Source organism: Triticum aestivum, chromosome 2B (genome assembly GCF_018294505.1).
Source record: "Triticum aestivum cultivar Chinese Spring chromosome 2B, IWGSC CS RefSeq v2.1, whole genome shotgun sequence".
Classification (NCBI taxonomy): Eukaryota; Viridiplantae; Streptophyta; class Magnoliopsida; order Poales; family Poaceae; genus Triticum; species Triticum aestivum.
In genome coordinates this window covers 756,086,000-756,108,408 of record NC_057798.1, presented here as the reverse complement: position 1 = coordinate 756,108,408, position 22,409 = coordinate 756,086,000, and the positions used below count along the sequence as shown (strand labels likewise).

General features: G+C 46.1%; 2 protein-coding genes across 2 annotated transcripts; one reads left to right on the top strand and one right to left on the bottom strand.

The window, feature by feature from the left end:
• Positions 1–7,618: 7,618 nt before the first annotated feature.
• LOC123042487 (uncharacterized) lies at positions 7,619–8,613 on the bottom strand. The gene is made up of 2 exons (XM_044464932.1): positions 8,067–8,613; positions 7,619–7,990 (listed from the first exon to the last, which is right to left on the bottom strand). Exons 1-2 carry the CDS (start codon positions 8,229–8,231, stop codon positions 7,661–7,663), a joined length of 495 nt encoding a protein of 164 aa, XP_044320867.1. The 5' UTR covers positions 8,232–8,613; the 3' UTR covers positions 7,619–7,660.
• Positions 8,614–10,368: 1,755 nt separating this feature from the next.
• LOC123042486 (uncharacterized) lies at positions 10,369–10,996 on the top strand. Its single transcript, XM_044464930.1, has one exon. The coding sequence runs from the start codon at positions 10,441–10,443 to the stop codon at positions 10,777–10,779; it is 339 nt and encodes a 112-aa protein (XP_044320865.1). The 5' UTR covers positions 10,369–10,440; the 3' UTR covers positions 10,780–10,996.
• The last annotated feature ends 11,413 nt before the right edge of the window (positions 10,997–22,409 follow it).

Sequence of the window (22,409 nt, the reverse complement as noted above, 5' to 3'; positions counted from 1 at the left end):
GTCGCCCGACCCGACTGGGCCTTAGGCTTTCACCCGAAGAGCTGGAACCGAGGATGTGCAGGGGGTGGACTCCACGACGGCGCCTCCAAGAAGGTGACACGACATCCGCAGACGTCGACGCCGTCGGACGGTAGAAACCCGGCAAGCCTTCGCCCAGAGCACCGCCCAACACCACACCCTCATGCACTGCACCTCCGCTGACCCGCACACCTCCCACGAAGCCATCGCGCCATGGCCAAGCAGAAGCCACCATCACACCGCTGGTCTCACCGACCGGAGACACGAGCAGGGCAGACAGCACACCTCGACGACGTCTTCAACAAGAGCGCGGCACCCGAGTGTGTCGTCGTCGCCGGCCCCGGCCAGAAGCCCGAGGCAGAGCTTTCGCCCGGCGTTGCCACACTGTCTGCCGAGCCCAAGCCCGGCCGGACCACCAAACAGCCTCTCGCCGCAACAAAGCAGCCAGATCCGGAGAACCCGGGGCCGGCCAGAGCCAGCCACGCACGCCCGGAGCTGCCGTCCCCCGCCATCCGCCGGATCCACAGCACCAGGAGCTGCCGGAGCACCACCAAGACGCCGCCGGGCCGAGCACCACCATCCCGCGGGGACCGTGGCGCCGCACATCGCCACACCAGGTCCGCGCTTGGCCGCGCCCACCCGCCGCCGGAGCCGCGCCAGCCTGCGCTGGAGTGAGCCCGTCGAGCAGCACCCGACTGAGCACCAAGTCCGGCCGAGCCGAGCACGCCCAGCCACGGCCAGCCACCACCGTCCCGCAGCATCACCGCCTGGAGCAGCGGAGCAGCGCCGCCCCCGCTGTCGAGAACGGCGATCGAGGGGTCCCGCCGCCGCCGCGCCGCCAGGGCTTTGCCCGGCGACGCCTCCAGCGGCGGTGAGAGGAGAGGAAGGTGCAGGGGGCCTGCTCGAGCCCGCAGGGGCGCCCCGGTGCGGCCCGGCGCGGCCGCACGGGAGCGGGACAGGAAGAGGGGGAGGGCCGGACTCGAACTCCTCCGCGGGGAGAGGGCCGGCGAAGACGGCGCCGGGCTTCGAGATGGATGGAGAGAGGACGCCGGGAGGGTCCCGGATCTGTGCTTGGCTGGGCCTAAGGTGGCCAGAGGGAAGAGATCAGCCGGCGGCGGCGGCGCCTGCACCTGCGCGAGCGCGAGACCTAGTTTCAGGAGCTTTCTTCCTTCGTAGAGTAACCGGGAGGTACTTGCTCCTAGGAAAGTTTGGCCCATGCGGTTCGTAGACTCAACTCCACATCAAGATTTGGAATATATCTCAGTTGATGTCAAGACATTGCAGCTTGCGAAGGTTTGTACTAAATCTTCTGGGGTTTGCCCTTTCCAAGACGTGGATATATAACAACTTCCCGCCATTATTGTCTTCACCAAAAATATGAAGTGGTAAATTTTCTATTGCATCCTATTTATGTCCTTCTCTTCATAGTTCGCATGTAGCTTGTCTAATGCAGTAATGCTTAATAGTTTAATATTATGATTGCCATTGGTCATTTTTACACGATTTAGCACTGGTTGTCTTTCTTGTGCTTGTGGGTAAGCTAATCAAGCTCAGGAACACGATTCTGATTTTTTGTTTTGTTTGTTCCAACCGCTGTTTGGAGGGAATATGATAAGAGATAAGATATGTCACATAGGCCATGCATCTGTTGTCATTTTAGGCCTATGAAATCATGGAAATGCTACATCACGACTATTATTTTTTATGAATCCTTTATTTTGAGGGTGTAGAAGGATCTTTTTTTAAAGGGGAATATATTAATATCGTGAAGATATCAATTACACCCAGCCTCTGCACTAACAGGATGTCGAAAGACATCCAGTATGCACACAACCAAAAACAAAATAAAAAAGAGAGAAATGTAAAAAAAAAGACCCCGTCGCAGTGATGACACACTCGCAACATCAACACTCTAAACACCACCAAAGACAACACTCAGACCGCAAAAGAGGTTCTCCATAAGCGACACCTTCAAGAAGGAAACAATGCAGAAGCGTTGTCATCGCTTGATCAAAGATCTTGAGTTTTCACTTAGAAGAAAGTCCGAGATCCCAAAAAACAATGCCTTCAACAAGGCCATTGCCAGGTACAGCCAATGAAGGCCAGACCTTGGGTTTTCACTCTGGAAATCATGGCTCGGTACTCGAGAAGCACCACCAGAATTGCTTTCCACCAGTGTTGCCGCCCCCTCCTGCAAGTAATCGACACCCGACACACAGGGAAAACCTGTGTCGCAAGTCTTCACTAGTGCAGAACCGGGCTATAGCACCGGTTCGTAAGGCCCTTAAGTGTCGGTTCTATAATCGGCACTAAAGGGTGGGGACTAAAGCCCCATCCCCCCCTTTAGTACCGGTTCTGCATGAACCGCCGCTAAAGGGCCACCACGTGGCACGTGCCAACGCCGGGGGCAGGGAGCCCTTTAGTACCGGTTGGTAACACCAACCGATACTAAAAGGTTTGGGAGGTTTTGGTTTTATTATTTATTTTTCCTTTAATTTTGTGTTTTCCATTTAATTTAGAGATTTTTTTTCCATTTGTTTTCCCTTTCATAAATTATATAATAACTCATCATCATCATCATATTAATATAAAAACTCTTGCATCTCATATCATCACCAACAACAAGACTAGCTAATAATCATCATATATAGTCATTACCACTATTTTTATCATCATTATGTATTCACCACCAACAGTAGCTTAAAGAAGAAACATTCACTTATACAAAAAGCAAAGATATCATCGAGTTCAACATGGTTATGAGATTATTATAAGTGTTCATAACTAAGACCACAAAAAAAATCACTAATAATTAAGTTCAGGACAAAGAACACGGACATGAGACGACAAGTACTAAGAGCAGGAACTAGCTAATCACTCCTGCTGCTCTCTCTCAGGTAAAATGACATAGAACATGTGTAGCTCTCCTGATTCATCATACTGGAGCATGCAGATGAACATGTCTCCTAATCATGGGTTTCGCTTCTGATTGTTGCCCCCTAATACTTCTCTGCGACCATTCACAATTTTGCTTCAGTCTTTCACTATTAAGCATTCCTCGGTTTTAGAAAAATCCTGAATGCACTCATGTGCCATGTACGATGTCTTGGTTGTAAGCTAACCATTGACATGCGATCGTTCGTCCAGATCCACTGAGGCACAACTATCATCGGGAGTCCCTGTTGAAGAACATCGTATAATAACATACTTAGCAATGAAGTTTAGCTTAAAAAATAATGTATGCAAAAGATGCACTAAGGACAAATAGTAAAAACCTTAGCATCTTTCCTAAATAAATATGACCGTAGTTCAATACAAACACTATTAGTCCCATGTTTTGAGTACTAAGATTTGTGAGTCAAGGAAAATAATTTCTCTTGACAACATCAAGATCCTTAAGCCATGAAACATATTGACTTATCTCCTCGTAGTTTAGTTCAGCCCCGGGACAGTGGACGGTCCTGTCTACCAAGCGCCGGACATATCTGCTTGAATGGAAATAAGCTATCAATAGAAATTAGTTGTCAACTATTTTTGAAATAAACAATATCGAAGATATAAATATGGTTGAGGAACACAAATAATGATAAAACTGAAGGCGTCTGCACATCGATCCAGATATCGGCATTACCTTCAATATCATCTTCCGGACGAATATCAAAGGTCATAACCATATCAGACTCAAATGCATAAGTCTTGCATAGTGCTTGCCAAGTTTTGCATTCAAAATAGGTGTAGGTGTCTGCATTGTATAATTTTGCATGGAAAGTATAACCATGCTCGGTCTTCAAGTAAACTCTCTTTACCTCCATAATTTTCATAGTACTGAAACATATCTTATCTAATACAAAAATTATTGCATGGCAGGGGATACGCTAGTAGAATAGTAAAAAATTAAAATTATAAGTTGAAGCAATGAAGCATATGCTTAATTACAAAAAAATACTTGTCGTTGTGATTTACTGCATTCACTTTAAAGGTCTCATCTAGCTTGATGCTGAAGCGCCTACCATCAACTAGGAAATTTCTGCCGCACGTGTCGCGCTTGTCTTTGCAGTATTCGCACATAACGAAATCATTCTCATCGTCAGACATTTCCTATGTTCATAAATAGTTGAAACATTAATTGATATAAACTTACTAGCAGTTCTGTTAATTCAACTAGTTCTATTAATTCAACTAAGCACTTTCTAAAAATAAACTAGTTCTAAGCTTCTTACTAAAATCTCATATATAGTAAACTTTTAAATCTTTTAATTAATTATTAGATCAACTAGTTCTATAGTAAACTTTCAATTAATTATTAGATCATCAAATCTCATATATATACCTAAATTTATCTAGTTATTTTCTATCTAATTCATCTTTGACATTAATATTTAACATCTCTATATAATCATCTAACAATCGACATTAATCTAACATGCATTTATATAAACTAAAAGTATAAAAAATTAAAAAACAGAAAAAAGAATAAGAGTTGTATATGATGTTACGCCGGCGACAGGGACGTACAGCGACGGGGGCGGCGACGGGACGACGGGCGCGGCGACGGGGCAACGGGGACGGGCGCGTCGGGGGCCGCGGGCGCAGCGGCGACGGGGACGGGCACGACGATGATGAAGAAGCAGATGAGAAGAAAACTAACTGAAATTTTCGTAAGTGCTATATATATAGGAGAGGCCTTTAGTACTAGTTGGAGTCACCAACCGGTACTAAAGGTCAAATTTAGCCAGGCCAAACGGCGGGAAGCGACCACCTTTAGTACCAATTCGTGGCTCTAACCGGTACTAAAGACCGCCCTTTAGTACCGGGTGGAGCCATGAACCAGTACTAAAGGTCTGCGCTGGCGCAGGTCCTGTGCGGCAAGTTTAGTCCCAACTCGCTAGCCGAGAGGCGCCCGCACTGGTTTATAAGCCCCATTGCGGTCGCTCTCTCGAGCTCCTCTCTTTAGCAGGCTTTCGGGCCTAACTTTGCCGCGCCGTCCTGTGGGCCTGCTCAGCCTTATGGGCCTGTTTGCAGGCCCAAGGTCAGGCAGTTCCACTGGGCAGCGCACAGAGTTTTTATTTATGTTGTTTTTTCTTTTCTGCTTTATTTATTTTCTTTTATTTATTTCTTAGTAGTTTTATACTGTATTTAGAGTTTCTTTGTGAATATTTAGAGTTGACGACGTGGCTTTGAATGGTGCATACTGAACGCAAAAAAATCTGCAGTTGTAATAAGTTTAAAAAAGTGAAGTGCCGGTGTAACAGATGAGTTTTCGTCCGAAACCCTGATATTTTGAACGAGATTGTCCAGTTTGTACAGGAAGTGCATCCAGTTTTTGCCGTAACCCTCTCTATTTTTTCGCACATGCTATGTGGGTGAAATGATGATACCATGCCAAGTTTCAACCTTTTCAAAGTTCATTTGTAGTGCTTTTCAATTTCAGGATCATTTAGCTCAAAACAAATTTGTAAATGCATGAAAAATAGCAAATGATGCCAGAAAGGGTTGAAAGTTGATAACGTAGCTTTGAATAGTGCATACTGAATGCAAAAAAAATCTGGAGTTGTAATAAGTTTAAAAAAATGAAGTGCGAGTGTAACCGATGAGTTTTCGTTCAAAACCCTGATACTTCGAAAAAGATTGTCCAGTTTGTACACGAAGTGCATCCAGTTTTTGCTGTAACCCTCTCTACTTTTCCGCACATGCTATGTGGGCGAAATGATGATACCATGCCAAGTTTCAGCCTTTTCAGAGTTCATTTGTAGTGCTTTTCAATTTCAGGGTCATTTAGCTCAAAACAAATTTGTAAATGCATGAAAAATAGCAAATGATGTCAGAATGGGTTGAAAGTTGATGACATGGCTTTTAATGGTGCATACTGAACGCAAAAAAGTCTGAAGTTGTAATAAGTTTTAAAAAATAAAGTGCCGATGCAACATATGAGTTTTCGTCCGAAACCCTCATACTTCGAAAAAGATTGTCAAGTTTGTACATGAAGTGCATCCAGTTTTTGCCGTAACCCTCTCTCTTTTTCGCACATGCTATGTGGGTGAAATGATGATATCATGCCAAGTTTGAACCTTTTCAGAGTTCATTTGTAGTGCTTTTCAATTTCAGGGTCATTTAGCTCAAAACAAATTTGTAAATGCATGAAAAATAGAAAATGATATCAAAAAGGGTTGAACGTCGATGACGTGGCTTTGAATGGTGCATACTGAACGCAAAAAAAGTCTGGAGTTGTAATCAGTTTAAGAAAATAAAGTGCTGGTGTAACAGATGAGTTTTCGACCGAAACCCTGATACTTCGAAAGAGATTGTCCAGTTTGTACACGAAGTGCATCCAGTTTTTACCGTAACCCTCTCTACTTTTTGCACATGCTATATGGGTGAAATGATGATACCATGTCAAGTTTCAACCTTTTCAGAGTTCATTTGTAGTGCTTTTTAATTTCAGGGTCATTTAACTCAAAACAAATATGTCAATGCATGAAAAATAGTAAATGATGTTAGAAAGGGTTGAAAGTTGATGCCTGTGTAATGGATGAGTTTTCGTCCGTGTAAATATGTAAAAATATACATAAAAAATACATTGATCATCAATGATCTTTTTTTGTAGAATCTAAATTGTCAATAGGAATCTACCCCGCTTTAAGAACCGGCGAAGACTCCTATTGCAACCACAGATCCTACACATAGAGTTCACTGAAGACCAAGTGGTTGTGATAGTTTGAGAAGTAACATATTTAAGGTGGTAAAAACCTTGTTAGCCGAGCGAGATGGGACTAAAGACCGCTGCAACTAAAAAACTTTAGCACCGGTTTGTGGCATGAACCGGTACTAAATGTGCTGGTGGGGTCCTTGGCTGACAACAGCCTGCCACAGCCTCTTTAGTAACGGTTCATAGCATGAACCGGTACTAAAGGTTCTCCATGAACCGGTACTAAGGAGCGACGCCCGCCTAGCCGTTTGAACCGGCACTAATGTGACCATTATTGTCGGTTCATCTACAAACCGGTATTAATATGTTGAACATTAGACCCTTTTTCTACTAGTGCTTCATCGTAATCAAAATTCCTCTCCGCCATTGCAAGCCTCAGATCACATCCACCATGACTTTCTTCACCACTGTCCATGTATGGAAATCTATATTTATACATCAGTGGGCAGTGATAGGGGACAACAATGTTGGGATGTAAAATATTTGAACTTTTTAAAATTTTAACTACTGCTGCATGTGGCTATTTGAATTTCTGTGCCCTTTGCATGCGGCTACTTGATTCATGTAGACTGGGGAAAAAATTCCAAAAGGCCGGATGTATGACTACGGTTGAATGTCGACCTTCTACATATGTGTCCGCGAACTGGTCTCGTATCCGGGTAGAAGATTTTTTGCCGGTTGGCATTAAAGCATCCCTAGCAGACCCTGCATCCCGCCGACCCGCATTTCACGTTTGCAGTTTGCAGAAAAATTGTTTTGCAGTCCGTAGCGAAAAGCCGCGAAGGCAGACCCCGCAAAGCTGACCCGCATCCTGTTTTACGGGTCGGCTTTGCGGGGTCTGCCTCTGCGGCCGTCCTCCCCCCAGCCCGCAAAATGTAAATTTGCACCTCAATTTGCATTTCTTTGCATTTTCAACCACATTGGATACATAGGACATCACCAAATCTTTGCTAGAAAAGTAGGACCAAAGAAAACAAGAACCACAAGTATGCATTTTAGAAGATTTCTAACTTCCATAACTGCTCCCACTAGTTGAAGCAATATCTTCTCCATGCACTCATTGTTGATCTGCGGATTCTTGATCATGCATTCTTCATTATTCTTCTTTGGTTCTAAAGAAGTAGACGTTGCTTCCCCTTTAGTTGCACATGCATGCGCTTCATTGCCTCCGATTGTACTAAGGAGTGCACGAACATCTATCAATTTTCTTTCTATCAACAAATCAATGTATTCACCTTCCCAAAACCAAAATGAGCATCCATCTTCCTACACGCATGATGATGTTCGAAATGAGCAAACATAATGAGTTATCGAAATGAGCCGAATGCAAAACAGCACGTACCCCGTCGTTTTCGCATTTGAAGAACACCCATCCGGGGTGCTTCGGCGTGCCCGAAGTCAGCCGCAGCACTGTCCGCGGGCAGTCGTCGCACTGTACGAGCGGCATCGGCGAGCCACAGAGCCTCTGCGCGAGGACCGAGCCCGGCGGTCGGCCGGCCGAATCCATGCCGGCAAACCCTCAGCGGCGGCGAGCGGACGAACCCGCACCTGCATGCGCCGATGAGCCTTTGCCGGGGCTGCACGAGGTGCAACCCGACCATTCCATAGCTTGACGCAGCCGTCGGTGGCCGGGAAAGCCAAATCCGGCAGCCCGCGATGAAGGGCCGCAGATCCGCAAGGTCCCGGCCCGCGGACGGAGGAGGAGGGGGAGGGGAGGGAGGCGGAGGGCAACCTCGTGCGTGTGGAGACCTTTCGGCGTGCTCCCGCCGACCACTTTCGCCGGAATCTTGGACGGCGGCGGGGCGAGGGGGATAGGGGAGATGGTTGGTGGGGAAAAGCACGGGCTGAAATGTCCCCCTACCAATTGCTCCCGCTATATGCATGGCACCGACGGGTCGGGGGGGGGGGGGGCGAACCCGCGAATACGCGGGCTGGGGCCGAGTTTTTGCCGCACCCCTCAAAAACTTTTGCGGGCCGGTCGTGTTTGCGGTGTCTGTTCGGGCGGGGTTTTCGCCACATGCCCGCATTTTGACGATTATTTTGCGGGTCGGACATTTTTACGGGGTCTTCTAGAGTTGCTCTTAGCATACTTGATTCTCGCATGCATAGTTTAGTGATGCTCTTTTATTGGCTGCATACAGAACAAAGGTAGAGAGCGCTGGGCCCTAGTCGAACTCGCATGCGTACTCAAGTGCTTGATTCTCCAATCTCCATTGGTTGCATGCACGAGAAAGAAGGATTAACTGTCTTTATGCATCGATTTTGTCAAAAGGTGGATTGTTACCTTGGTTCCAGGGAATGGGCTCATGGGAATTTTAATCCCGTATGGAGGTTAGGGCTCGTACAGTCTACTCTGCTCCGTCGATCAATTTAGTAAGCACAACCTGCAAATCTGCAATGCAGTTTTATGCAAAGAGCGGTTAGATTTGCTATCTATACAAAATCCAACGGCTCACAGCGTCCTAAAGAAGCACACAATCCGTATGCTTCAACCTGATTGGTGGAGGCCAGAGGCCCATCCATCCACACACGCGCACGCAGTTGTGCAATCGCGACGCCCCCGTGTGACACGGTAAGGCTGGTCATAGTGGGGAGTAATTTAGACTAGTGTCATATGCATGACATTAGTCTAAGTTATTACCTTCATAATGCAAAGTAACATAATAGTAGTATCATGGATGGCTTCATTTATTAACTTGTAGACTCATCTTGTCTCGAGAAGCGCTATGTTACAGTAACATATTATGTTACCACCTTTCATTAACTACTAGTCATGTAAGCAAAGTTTTCTTAAAATGCGCTACATTACTACCTAAGTTACTCCCACTATGACTAGCCTAATGCATTCTCCGGCCTCTCTCGATTCTTTCTCCGTGCGTGACACGGAACTGCGTTCAACGGCTCAATCGCGAGGACCTCCGTTTTCAATAGGCCACGGCTGCGTCCTTGACCTCCACCGCCCGCCGCCGCCGACATTCGCGAAACCATCCCATCCCGCCCACGGCTCTGTTCTCCTGCCTCCTGGAACCGGTGTACTCGTCTCCGTTGCTGGAGTTTGCCACCTCGGTCAGCACGTCGAGCACCACAGCCATCCTCGACAGCTCCGGCCAATGGGCGTCCAGCGTGGCGCCCCCTCTTCACGCGCGTTTGAGCTCCGCGCCAAGCGCGCTCCTAGCAGTATGAGCCTTCCCGACCACGGTGCACAAGAGATCGTGGGGCGTACAGTATCTTCTCACGGGATAAAGTAAATAAATGGGACGATCCAAAGCAATGGGCAGAGATTTTGTCATCATGCACATATATAGAATATTAATTAGGCATGAGAAATATACTTAGATCCAGATCCAAGCTTTGCTAAGGTAGTGAACTAGTGATGTCCTTACGTTCATCCTTAATCACGCCATTTTGCAGTATTTATTCGCGGATAGATGGCCATTAGTAGTAGCTAATGAAGCGCGACACGAGGAATATTATGTCAGGTTAGGTGGCGATTGATAGCCCACGTGATCAAACATGGCAGCCACTGATAGCCCACGTGATCAAGCACAGTAACCACATGCTGTCTAATCGACTCCAGCTAGGACCCCAAACCCCACGCCTATCTAGCTCTATAAAAGCCCCGGCAGACCTCTACAAGAAAATCAACCCACGCTAGCCATAAGCAGTGAGTCAGTGCATCGACCTTCGACCAACTATATCTTTGCATCGATCTGGTCATGGCAGCAGCAATGCTCCCGAGGCTCGTTGTCGTGGCGGCGCTGGTCGCGCTGATGTGCGCTGTCGCTGTGGCCCAGAATGTACCTGCCGTCGGCGGTGCGCCGGTCTGCGACGGTGTCGATCAAAATGTCGTGAATGCGTGCTTCGAGAGCTGTGGAAAAGGTATGAAAATTGCCACTGCCGACAGGACTACTTCGGCGGGTAATACCAAGGTTCAAGTGGACTGCTGTGTAGCCTTTGGAGGCCACTCGTGCATGTGCCAGATGAAGAAGGCGTGGAAGGCTCAGGGCAAAAGTGCTCAGAATAATGTGCAATGCGTCAGGGAAAAGGCATGCTAGTGAGCTTGTCGTGCATGCAAGACCTCTAGTTTCGTTGGATATTTGTGTTTCTTGCATGTTGGTTTCAAGCGGTTGATGTCCACCTGCTCCTTGCTTGCTTTTATTTGCTTGTGTGTGTCATGTGAGTGTGTTATGTTTTTCTACGTATGAGAGTGTCAGTTGAGTCTTTTTAGTTTGTACCAATCAGAAATAAATGTGGGTGGAATTTCTTGCTTCATCTTGTTTTGTGTGTATATTACTAGCAAACATGTTCATGCGTTGCAACGGGAGAAAATAATCACCCCTCACACACACTCGACGACATCAACAAATTCACTGAAACGTTTCATGATGCCATACAACCAACAACGTGCTAAATGGTGTTGTGTGTGTACTTAAGGTGTTTCCCAAAATCTTTACTGACACTATTTCAAACAATATAAAAATCAACCTTAAGCCACTTGTTTACATGAAGCTCGCATCAGCAGTTTTGTGTACATCACTGTATACGGGTTGGTTATCCTGCACTGTGTGAAATAGAGAGGATGATTATGTATCTATTGTAACGTCTAGCATATGTTATTGTAACCTTTAGCACATGGTATCGGGTTGGAATCAACATACCCTATGGCCATAAAAAATCATCCCCTATGGTGGCAATAATATCTTTTGTGAGAGCATCAAACTACATATCTACTCAATTTATATGGGGTAGGGAACATATAAATAGGCCTTTCCAAAACACCCCATATAAAGAAGGTATTTAATTAAGGTTATACGTTAAACATAATTTTAGAAATGATAACATACAAGATAATAGCATATTTGGAATCTACATATTTTTCTGAGTGATTTTCATATAAAACATGCCAGATTTGGAGTTGGGGTTTGAAAGATATGAATATTTTGAAAAGCATTTGAATTTGTCCGAAAAAAGAAATGAAAAATGTTAGAGTTGTTGGGCCCAAATTGCAACATTATACATCTCATTTGCTAAGAATTCGGAGAGAGAGAGAAAACAGAAACAGAAAAATGGGCAAAAGTAGATGTTATTCCTTGCATCCCAAAACATATTATGGTACCAGCAAACGTAAAATACGGAGTTAATTGGTGCATGCACACTGCCTTCGCGCAGCAGAGCTCACATCTTTAGAGACTAGTGCTTACTTTCTCTTGAGCAATCGGCATCGTAAGATTTAGGATAGATTATATGCAGGATAGATTATATGTGCCTTATATATGTTGACATGGATAAACTTCGATCTCCATACTCTTTGCACCTTCTGCTCAGTTCCAACTTGACGGGAATTAGGCCAACTCTACCGCGCGACCCCATCTTGTCCGGTCCCGTCCGTTTGAGGTAAAACGGACAAACGAGGAGTCCCAGCGCGCGGGAGCAAACAGAATTTTGTCCGTTTTGTGTCCGCTTTCGACCCTTCCGCGGTCCAAGTTTGCGCCGTTTTTGGGGTGAAACGGAAACCACGCGGACGCGCCGGCCGTTTGCGCGTCTCTTCCCCTGGCCTTCCCCTGGCCCGCCCGTCGGTGGCACAAGACGAGCCTTTTTCTATCCGCCCCCCTCCCTCCCTCCGGTCGCATCCCACTCCACTCTTGTCCACTCTTCCACACTCTTCCCCTCGCCGCCCGCCGTCGCCGCCGCTGCCATTGCGGCCGTGCAACACGGACGCGCGCTCGCCCAGCCCCTTCCCCCCGTCGCCGCCGAGCTACCCAACCACGACCACCTGGTTTGCGCACCCGCCGGCCGGATTTGGGGCGGATCCAGTCGGTCTTGAGCTCGCCCGGCTGTGGGAGGCCGGGCCGCGCCATGGACTGGTCGGGCACCTCGCCGGAAGGCCCTGGCAGGGTCGCAAGGCCACATGTAGGCAGTGGCTCGTCCTCTAGCCGCTCAGATCTGCACCGTTGGTGGTCCGCCGGCAGATACACGAATGGCGGCCGACCGGGCTCGGTGCTTGCCCAAAAGCTCGTCGGTGCACCGTTCCCCCTCATCAAGTGCGACCACTACCCAAGGATGGTCGTGCGCCGCGTGTCTACAACACCGGAGCATTCCGGATGTGTGTTCATCAAGTGCTTAAATGATGGGGTACGTGCTCTTTTTAGCTTCGGTGTGTGCTCTCGGATTAGATTAATTATGCTAACTTTAAGTTTTATTGTGTAGAATGGATGCAAGTTTTGGTATTGGGAAGAAGAGTACATCGATATATTGATAGAGCGAAATCTAGTACATGTTCGTGCACTTTTAGCTAGCCTAGAGGTTGTAGATGAGACAAGTGCACTTGTTGCTAGATTAGAGGCTAGGCACGATACTACGTGTGAGGAAGCAATGTTGAATTCTGGCTTGAAGAAGAAAGGAGGGTGCAACGTCGAGCCTCTTCCACAGATCAACAATGAATGCATCGAGAAGGCCCTAACCCAACTCAAGGGAGCAGTTATGGAAGTTGGGTATCTTCTCAAACGTATTCTTATGGTTCTTGTTTTCTTTGGCCTTGCTTTATTAGTCAAAATGTGACGATGTATTGTCATGTATCAAAAATGAATGATGAAAAAAAATTTTAAGGACTTGCAAAGAAAAGTACACGTGAACAAGATGCGGCCGGGATGCGGCCGCGCGCTGGGCGCACGGCCACCGCATCCCGAAAACTGCCCGAACACGACCCCATCCCCTACCCAAACGGACAGAATCCGGATAAAACGGACGTCCGTTTGAGATCGCGCGGTGGAGTTGGCCTTAAACGCAATGCTAGCTGCCTAGCTCACAACCCAAGCAGTGTCGCTCGCGAAGTCAGCGCGCTGGCGAGTGCGGGGTGCGGCTAGCCGGCTCAGGGCACGCCGCGAGCCGTTCGTGCAGTAAGCCTCCATTGCGCGCGTGGGCGGCAGCCCCACCTTAGCTTGCGGAAGCAATGCTGGCCGGCCTGACCACCCACGCCTACATTGGTCGTCCGTGAGCCAAATTTCGACCAGAGGCTGAACAGTTGGCGCAGTTGATAACGCACTTCACTTAAGAAATAAAACAATTGGCGCAGTCGATATACATTTGTTATGATACAACAAATTAAAGTACAATCAGTTTGGAACCCCACATGGCCGAAGGAGATGAGAAACAATCAAAGATTTTATTTGCTTTAATACAATCAAATTAATGTACAGTTAGGCTGCCTGCAACCACACACAGCAAGGGGGGAAGGAGATGCAACCCCATCTCCCCAAGGAACAACACAAGGAAGACCACAGGGATAAAACCCTCCTCCCTACCTGAACTCAACATCAAACTAGAGAGCCAAGAAGTGTGAATGGGAAAACTCCATGTGAGACGACGAAGACCTCTCCTACGGCATGAAGAAGAGCTCCCGCCACATCGTCATCATCTTGCCTCGAGTGAATTGCAGAAAACATCGACATTGAAGGCTAGGGTTGCAGAAACCACACTTCTACAGTTTTGTGCCAAAAACCACTAATTCTGAGGCTAATTTTTTGCAAAAAACACTAGTCGATGACTTTGGCCATTTTAATGATGATTATGACACATGGGTCCCACATTTGCTGACGTGGCGTAACGGTTCGTGATAGATGACGTTAGACGGGGGATTTACAGATATACGAAACAATCCCTGTAGTTTTACATGGAGGCCCTTCAATCAAAAAACAAAAAAGCAATCAAGTCCAGGATTTGGACTTGGGCTGCCCGGCGAGCAGAGCAGCAGCACGCAGGCCCGGCCATGGTACCGTCGCCGGCGAGGAGGGTGGCGGGGTGGTGTCGGGATCTGTATGGTCGCGCCCCTGTAGGCCACCAGGTCCGACGAGGCGCTTCGGGATGGCCTAGCCCCTGGCGAACTCTGGAGGGCTAGCAGCAGCGGCGCCGGCTGCGGACGGGCGGCAGCAACGCCGGCCACGACGAACGACAGTTGCCCCCCCCCCCCCCCCCCCCCCCCCCGCGCACGGGCACAAGCAGCAGCCGCGCACGGACGCGAGCAGCGGCGGCGCCGGCCCTGCGGGCATGAGGCGGGTCAGCTCGGAGCTCGGAGGAGTGGAGACCAGGTGCGCACGGGCAGCAGCGGCGCCGGACACGACGGGCACGAGCATACGTGGTGGAGGTCGAGGTGCGTGCGGGCAGTAGCGGGCCGGACACGAAGAGCGCGAGCGGCAGATGCGCCGGCCGCGACGGGCGCGAGCAGCAGCCGCGCCTGCCGCGAGCTGCGCCGGCGCCGGCCATGCAGGTATGCTGCGGGTTAGCTCGGAGGTCAGAGCGGTGGAGGGCATGGGGAGGCAGCCCGGCGAGGGACAGGCGGTGCAAGGAGGACACGACGGAGGCTACCCCTCTTCCCATGGCTGTTTTTCTTTTTGTAGGAAGGTAGGGAGTTTTTGGTAAAAAATTATCTATAACGACGTCCAACATGAACAGTTATGGCACATCATCATTTGCGAGACATACCTCTCATAATCATCATTAAATGAGCCAAAGCCGTCAACTAGTGTTTTTTTTTTAAAATTAGCCTCGGAATTAGTGGTTTTTGGCACAAAACCGTAAAAATGTGGTTTCTGCAACTCTAGCCTTCAATGTTGATGATTTTTGCAATTCACTCTCTTGCCTCTGCAAATGATGCTACTCCTACCAAAAGTATCTCCATCTCCATGTCCTTTCAGAGGCTCAGGCGCTCTAATCTGACCCTGTTTGAAACTAGCCATATGGGGCCTCAATTTTGAACGATGTCCTTCTGTGGGTGCACTGAATCTGGACACCTTCTTGTAGCTTCTCAAACTGTTGTATGGCCTTGGAATTTGGGAATATTAGTCATTAATCTTGTGGTGGCACATGCTACTCCATCAGTGTCTTTTGCTTTTCTCTCTTTATGTTGCCTGCCCATACAGTCACGCATAATGAGACACAGAGACAAACAACTAGCCCATTGGATTTGGCGGATTTCTAATATGAAAAGGCAGATTGGGTATGTGTGCCCCGACACTGTATATTTGGCTACTGCATGCTTGCTAAAGGTGTTTTAGAATTTATAAACAATATTTTCAAGTATATTTGTTTGTATCCTATGATTGCTGCCCTTTGATAAACTGACGAAACCTGTAAGTTCACCGACCACCGACATGAAAACGACAAGTAAAACACTTCAGTTACTTTTGTAACGAGCTCAGGCTCAGTTCATATGTCACTGAATTCCTTAACTGACCACAAATACAACATCTCCACACTTTCTACTTTGTTCTCTCAACATGCAGATAAGCTAGCATGTGAAAAGTAGTACCATCCGGCTGTGCAGGTACAGTACATAAACACTGAAATGTTTAATCAAAACATTCTCTTCTTCTGCCTCTAAAGCACCCGGATCAATCACTTTATCAAAATAGATATTGCACGAGAGCACTACTGCAACGACCACATCCATCCATGATCATTTTCTGCATCAAATTAGGCAAAGTTTACGCGGAATCCCAGGTCGTATGTCTATCCCCTGTCCTGCAACTGGCACGAGCTTTGAGCCAATTGGGATGATAATAATAATGTGATCTCTGCATCTCGTTTCATGTCAAGGAAATGCGCATGGATAGAAATCGAACGATAACGACAGTTTACCTCTGACTAACTAGGTGCTTGAGGAACGAAAATACTTCACGGACGACACTTTGCTGAACGACACACGCCTATAGCTAATCCCACCGCTTGCTGCTATCTAAACTTGCCCAAGGATGGTGCGATGGGCATGTCGTGCAAGTTTCGGCTGCACAAGCGTCGTCCGTGTAGCACTGCTTGAGAAAATAAGGAATTTGCAGGCTCGGCAAGCATCTTTACTCCATGAGTTTTTCTATGATTCGGAGCTGCAAATCTAGCTAAGTTGTGCCGCCCAAAAAGGCCACATGTCATGAGATTCCCATGGCTATAGCTAGCTAGTTCATTCTAATTGCATCACGCCTAGGCTCATTGCCAGGTTCATGCATCCAGCACCAAAACCATGTATTTCTTCCATTCCACACCACAGTCCACAGGAGGCAACAGACTTGGTACTAGATATTCAGTCTTTCGGCTAGACTTATAAATAGCAGCCAGCTATGCGCTCTTCACCATGTCAGATTAAACAAGTGAAATGTGGTCCACAGGTGATGAACAAGAGTCCTAGGTAGCTAGTTTGGTTGGTTGTCACCTGGAGTTCTCCGCAAATCACTTCAGTTGCTAGCTTTTGCCTCACAGTTGCATTGGCACTATTTTAAAAGTGCGCATTATAGGAATAAGAGAAGTCTGCGTAGTGAAGTGTTTGGGGAACTCTGGGTGGCAACCAGCGGTTTCGATAAGTTTGGGAGTGTTTGAGCTTTAGAAATTATAGTGGTAGATCCTTGTACATTATGATGGGTGTGTGGGGATTAATCAAGTTTCGCTTCGTCGGGAGTTCTCTTCAAGCACTTCACGGTGCATCTTTCCGGAGACTTTTCTAAAGGGCGTGTTTGGTTGCCGTCGGCTACAGTACCTGTGTTGCATACCCTTCTCCACTCAGTCTGGCTCTAAAAAAACAGCCTCATATGCGACATCTACAAGTTGTTTGGTTGCCTGCATATGGACTTCATGCATTAGGGGATTAACTTTGGCACGTTGTTTGGTTGCCTGCATTGTCTCGTCGCATACAACTACACGCTGTTTGGTTGCCCGCATGGGGTATGATTAAGAGCTAGCACTTGCACTTAGCACACAGGGTTAAGAGCTAGCAGAGGAAGGGGGAGAAGAAATGCAGTGTGCTCCAGACCATGGCGATTGCGGTGGATAGTGGCGGTGGCGCCGTGTCCGACATGACGAGCATGGAGTCATGGGCGAGTGACCCCGTCGAGGCACGGCAAGCGACACCGTCGGCGAACTAGTTGCGGTGCTCGCGCAAAGACAGTTGACAGAGAAGGAGAATGCAGTGCTCGCGCCATGGTATCGTCAGTGCATTGGACGAGAGAGGAGGCCGAGATGATCGACGCTGGAAATGACTCCAGTGTAGTAGGGCGAGAGAGAGGAGGCCAAGGTGATCGATCCCGTCGGCGGCGCGGCGAACTGCAGTGTGCGCGCCATTGCAGCGTCAGTGCAGTAGGAGGACGACAGAGAGTAGGCCGAGATGAGCGACATGGGAAACGATTCTAGTGTAGTAGGACGTGGGCAAGGAGATCAATGAGAAGGGCTTCGGCATCGATAGGGACGAATAGGAGGGCTCTGAGCAATGGACAGAGGAGCTCGACATGGCGGTGTCAGTGCAGTAGACTACTGTTCAAGGAGAGATGAAGCTATGATCGTCGAAACCAAAAACTTACAACATGAATGTTGTGCGGAACTGCGAGATTAGGCTGCTGGTCAAAGGAAATTTCAAACGATTGATCATGCGTGACGAATCCGACAAAATTCGTCCAAAATAGCTCCAAACGGGAACACGAAATAAAGAACTTCCATCCGACAAAACTACGAACCGATCGCCTGAATGGAACTGTAGCATCGAGGTGCATCTTTTTCGTGTAGAGTTTACCTCGAATCGAAGCATCGTTGTGTAGATCAGAGGGACAAGGAAGGGAGGAGATTAGAAAGAAGCTTACTGGAGGTTGAAAAAGACCTCACATAATCATCTCGCATCCCTCCCATCTCCACTCGTGCAAGGGTCCGCTCGCTTGCGCTCGCCTCGGCCTGGCTCGCGAGAAACTGCCGATTCGAGCATTTCCAGCGAGCCAGGCTCTGGGCTGCTTTAAGAAGCGTGTGATGCAGTCCCAACAGTGTATACAGGCAACCAAACAGGACAGATTCTTTCCGCGCGGGCCTAGTTGGGCCTCATGTAGGCAACCAAACACGCCCAAAGTGTTTGGGGAAACTCTCAGCGTCACCAAGCATTCTACAAATATATTGGCCAGATACCATAAGAGTGATGTACCAATAAGTTAGGAACCACATTTGGTATTGCCGAGAGTTCCCTTCAAGCACTTTACAAATGACCTTTTTGAGGTTTTATGTAAAGTGCTTAGGGAACTCTCGGTGTAATATAACCAAGCTTAGAAGATATTGCAGGTCACAAACCTACAGATGTACTACAAATCATGTTTAGTTTTACTAGGAGTTTCCTGCAAGCACTTCATAAGGCATTATTCCAAATGCCACCATGAAGTGTTTTGGGGGACTCTCGGTGCTACTAAGCTTACCTCAATGCTGGTCAAGAATTCGAAGCGATGATCAATCTGAAGCACACATGTTTTGTTTTACCGAGTTCCCTACAAGCACTTCACAAGGCATTTTACCAAATGCTATTGTGAAGTGTTTGGGGGAACTCTCGGTGCCACCAAGCTTTACTCAATGCTTTCAAGAAAGCAAAGTAATAATCAATCTAAAGTGCACATGCTTGGTATTACCATGAGTTCCCCGCAAGCATTTCACAAGGCATTATCCAAAATGCAAATGTGAAGTGTTTGGGGGAACTCTCGGTGCCACCAACTTTTAATGTTACAATACCGCCCAAGAACCTAAAGTGAGAATTGATATATACATGCCATGTTTATTCTAACCAACCATTCTGGTCAAGCACTTCATCAGGTATGTTTCAAGACCTAGTGCGAAGTATTCGAGTGAACTCCCGATACTAACCGGCAATGGGCAAGAGGTGGTTGACCGGATCCAACTAGATATTCTAATGAAATGACACTCATTACCATCATGAGTTCATTTTAATCGCCTCACAATCCAACGTCAATTTGTCACCCTCGATGAGATTTAGATGCAACATCAAGTGCTTTAGGGAGCTCTGGTAGGTCTCCAGCGTATCTATAATTTTTGATTGTTTCATGTTATTATAGTATCAATCTTGGATGTTTTATATGTAATGACACATCATTTTCGGGGACAACCTATTAACCTAGTGTCAAGTGTCAGTTGCTATGTTCTTGCATGTTTTAGGTTTTCCAAAAATACAGTACCAAACGGAGTCCAAACGCTGCGAAACTTTTGACGTTTTTTCTGGACAAAAGATACCCTAGAAGCTTCGGAAGGAGACCAGAAGGCAAACGAGGAAACGTCCAGGCAGTAGGGCGCGCCTAGGGGGTGGCCGCACCCTAGTGCCTTGTGGGCCCCTCGTGGCTTCGTCTGACCTAATTCCACCTCTATAAATTCTCAAATCAGGAAACCAACAGTGAATCACCCAAAATATTTTTTCCGTCGCCGCAAGTTTCTGTTCTTCCACGATCCCATCTGGAGGTCTTTTTCGGCACTCTGCCAGAGGGGCAATTGATCACGGATGGTTTCTACATCAACCTTGCTGTCCTTCCGATGATGTGTATGAGTAGTTTACCACAGATCTACGGGTCCATAGCTAGTAGCTAGATGTGTTCTTCTCTCTCTTTGATCTTCAATACAATGTTCTTTTCGATGATCTTGGAGTTCTATCCGATGTAATCTTCTTTTGCGGTGTGTTTGTTGAGATCCGATGAATTGTGGGTTTATGATCAGATTATTCATGAGAAATATTTGAGTCTTTTCTGAATTCTTCGATGCATGATTATTATAGCTTTGTATTTTTGTCTGATCTATCCGTTTAGTTTGTCCAACTAGATTGATTTATCTTGCAATAAGAGAGGTGCTTTGTAATGGTTTTAATTTTGCGGTGCTCTATATCCCAGTGTCAGAAGGGGACAAGACACGTATTTGTATTGTTGCCATTAAGGGGAAAAGGATGGGGTTTATTCATATTGGTTGGATTTACTTTTCTACACCATGTCATCTTGCTTAAGGTGTTACTCCATTTTTATTAACTTAATACTCTAGATGCATGATGTATAGCGGTCGATGGGTGGAGTTATAGTAGTAGATGCATACAGGAGTCGGTGTACTTATCTCAGACGTGATGGCTATATACAAGATCATTGCCTTGAATATCGTTATTACTGTGCACTTTTCTATCAATTTTCCATCAGAAATTTGTTTACCTACCGTATGCTTTTTGTTCGAGGGAGAAGCCTCTAATGAAAACTATGCCCCCTACGTCTAATTTTATCATACATAAAATCCAAAAGTACTATGCTGCAATTTATTTATCATTATTTTATTTTGTGTTTTAATCTATCTATCTGCCAATACAAGATTTGGTCCTTGCAATTAACCGCCGACAACACGCTTTTTTGCGTGGGGTGCAAGCATTTGCTTTTTTGTGTGTAGGTGCTGCTAACGTGGTTTCATGTGGTTCTCCTACTCGATTGATAACCTTGATTCTTAATTGAAGGAAATAATTATCTCTAGTATACTGCATCATCCTCTCCTCTTTGGGAAATCCCAACACAGCTCACAAGTAACAAGCTCAAGGTGGCATCCAACATTTTAAAATTGGTGTGCACACCTCCTTGTTGATTTGATTGCACTGGTGATTTCTTGTTGTTTTTAATTGTTGTTGGCTTCCATTTGGGTCTATTTCTTCTGTATCGTCACTCGTCACTCATATGGTTCAGGCCCCAAACCAGTTGAGGCCCGAGAGCTGGATAGTATACATGTGGGCCCTTAACGACCACAAATACTATATTTCCCTCTCGGCGAGCAATATCAACCGACCGCCTGCAATGGATCCATCGGCCGGCCTGTTATATTCGTGCCCTCACTCAGGGGTACTACTAAGCCGTTCTTAGGAAGCTGTTGGAACATTTAGTCCGATTTAGGATGGCCCTAGAAGGTTTTTTCTTTTTATGTTTTTTGCATTGGTTTTTTACGGTTTCTAGTAGCCTGTTTATGTTCATTAGCTTCTCAGTTGGGTTTCTTGATTTCTGGTCAATTTTATATTTTCTGTTTTTTTTCTTTTTTCTTTTTCCAATTCAGGAAAAAAATTCTAATTCATGAACATTATTTTGAATACAAGATTTTTTTGAATTCATGAACAGTTTTTGAGTTCATGAAATTTTAAAAATATGCAAACATTTTGTGAATCTATGATTTTTTTGGATTCACAGACAATTTTTATATTGGCAAACTTTTCTTGAATTCACAAACATTTTTCAAATTTGTGAAGTTTCTGAATTCATAAACATTTTTAAATTCATAAAAAATAATTTCGAAAACTTTTACAAATTTGTGAAACTTATTCAAATTCATGAAAATTTTTGAATTTCATTAGATTATTTGTGTTCGCGAACATTTTTTAAATTCGTGAACATTTTGTGAATTCATGAAAAACAAACAGATATGTGCACTTTTTTTTAATTCCTGGACATTTTTTATAATCGCTAACAATTTGTTGAATTTGCGATTTTATCTCAAAAACGGTTTAAAACAAAATAAACATTATGAAAATCAGTCCCATAGTTACGTACTAATAAAGTGCCCATGTTGTTTATTGAATTAAAAACATGTGCACTACACTTTCGTGCTCTAGCTCATGCCACTCACAGCTACTCCCTCCTTAACTTAATATAACTATTAAATGCATATATGCAAATATGCAATACATGTTGATATTAGGTAGAAAGTAAGTTGCAGAAAACTAATTGAACATTAATATTAGGTAGAATATAAATTTTGCACTATTGTCATGATAGTCTATATTTAATATGTTATTAATTGCATGCTAAACATGTTGAGCGCTCAACATTGAAGCAATATAGGTCGTTGGATTGACCCTGTTTGATGGTTGAGATTTGTTGAAGCTGTC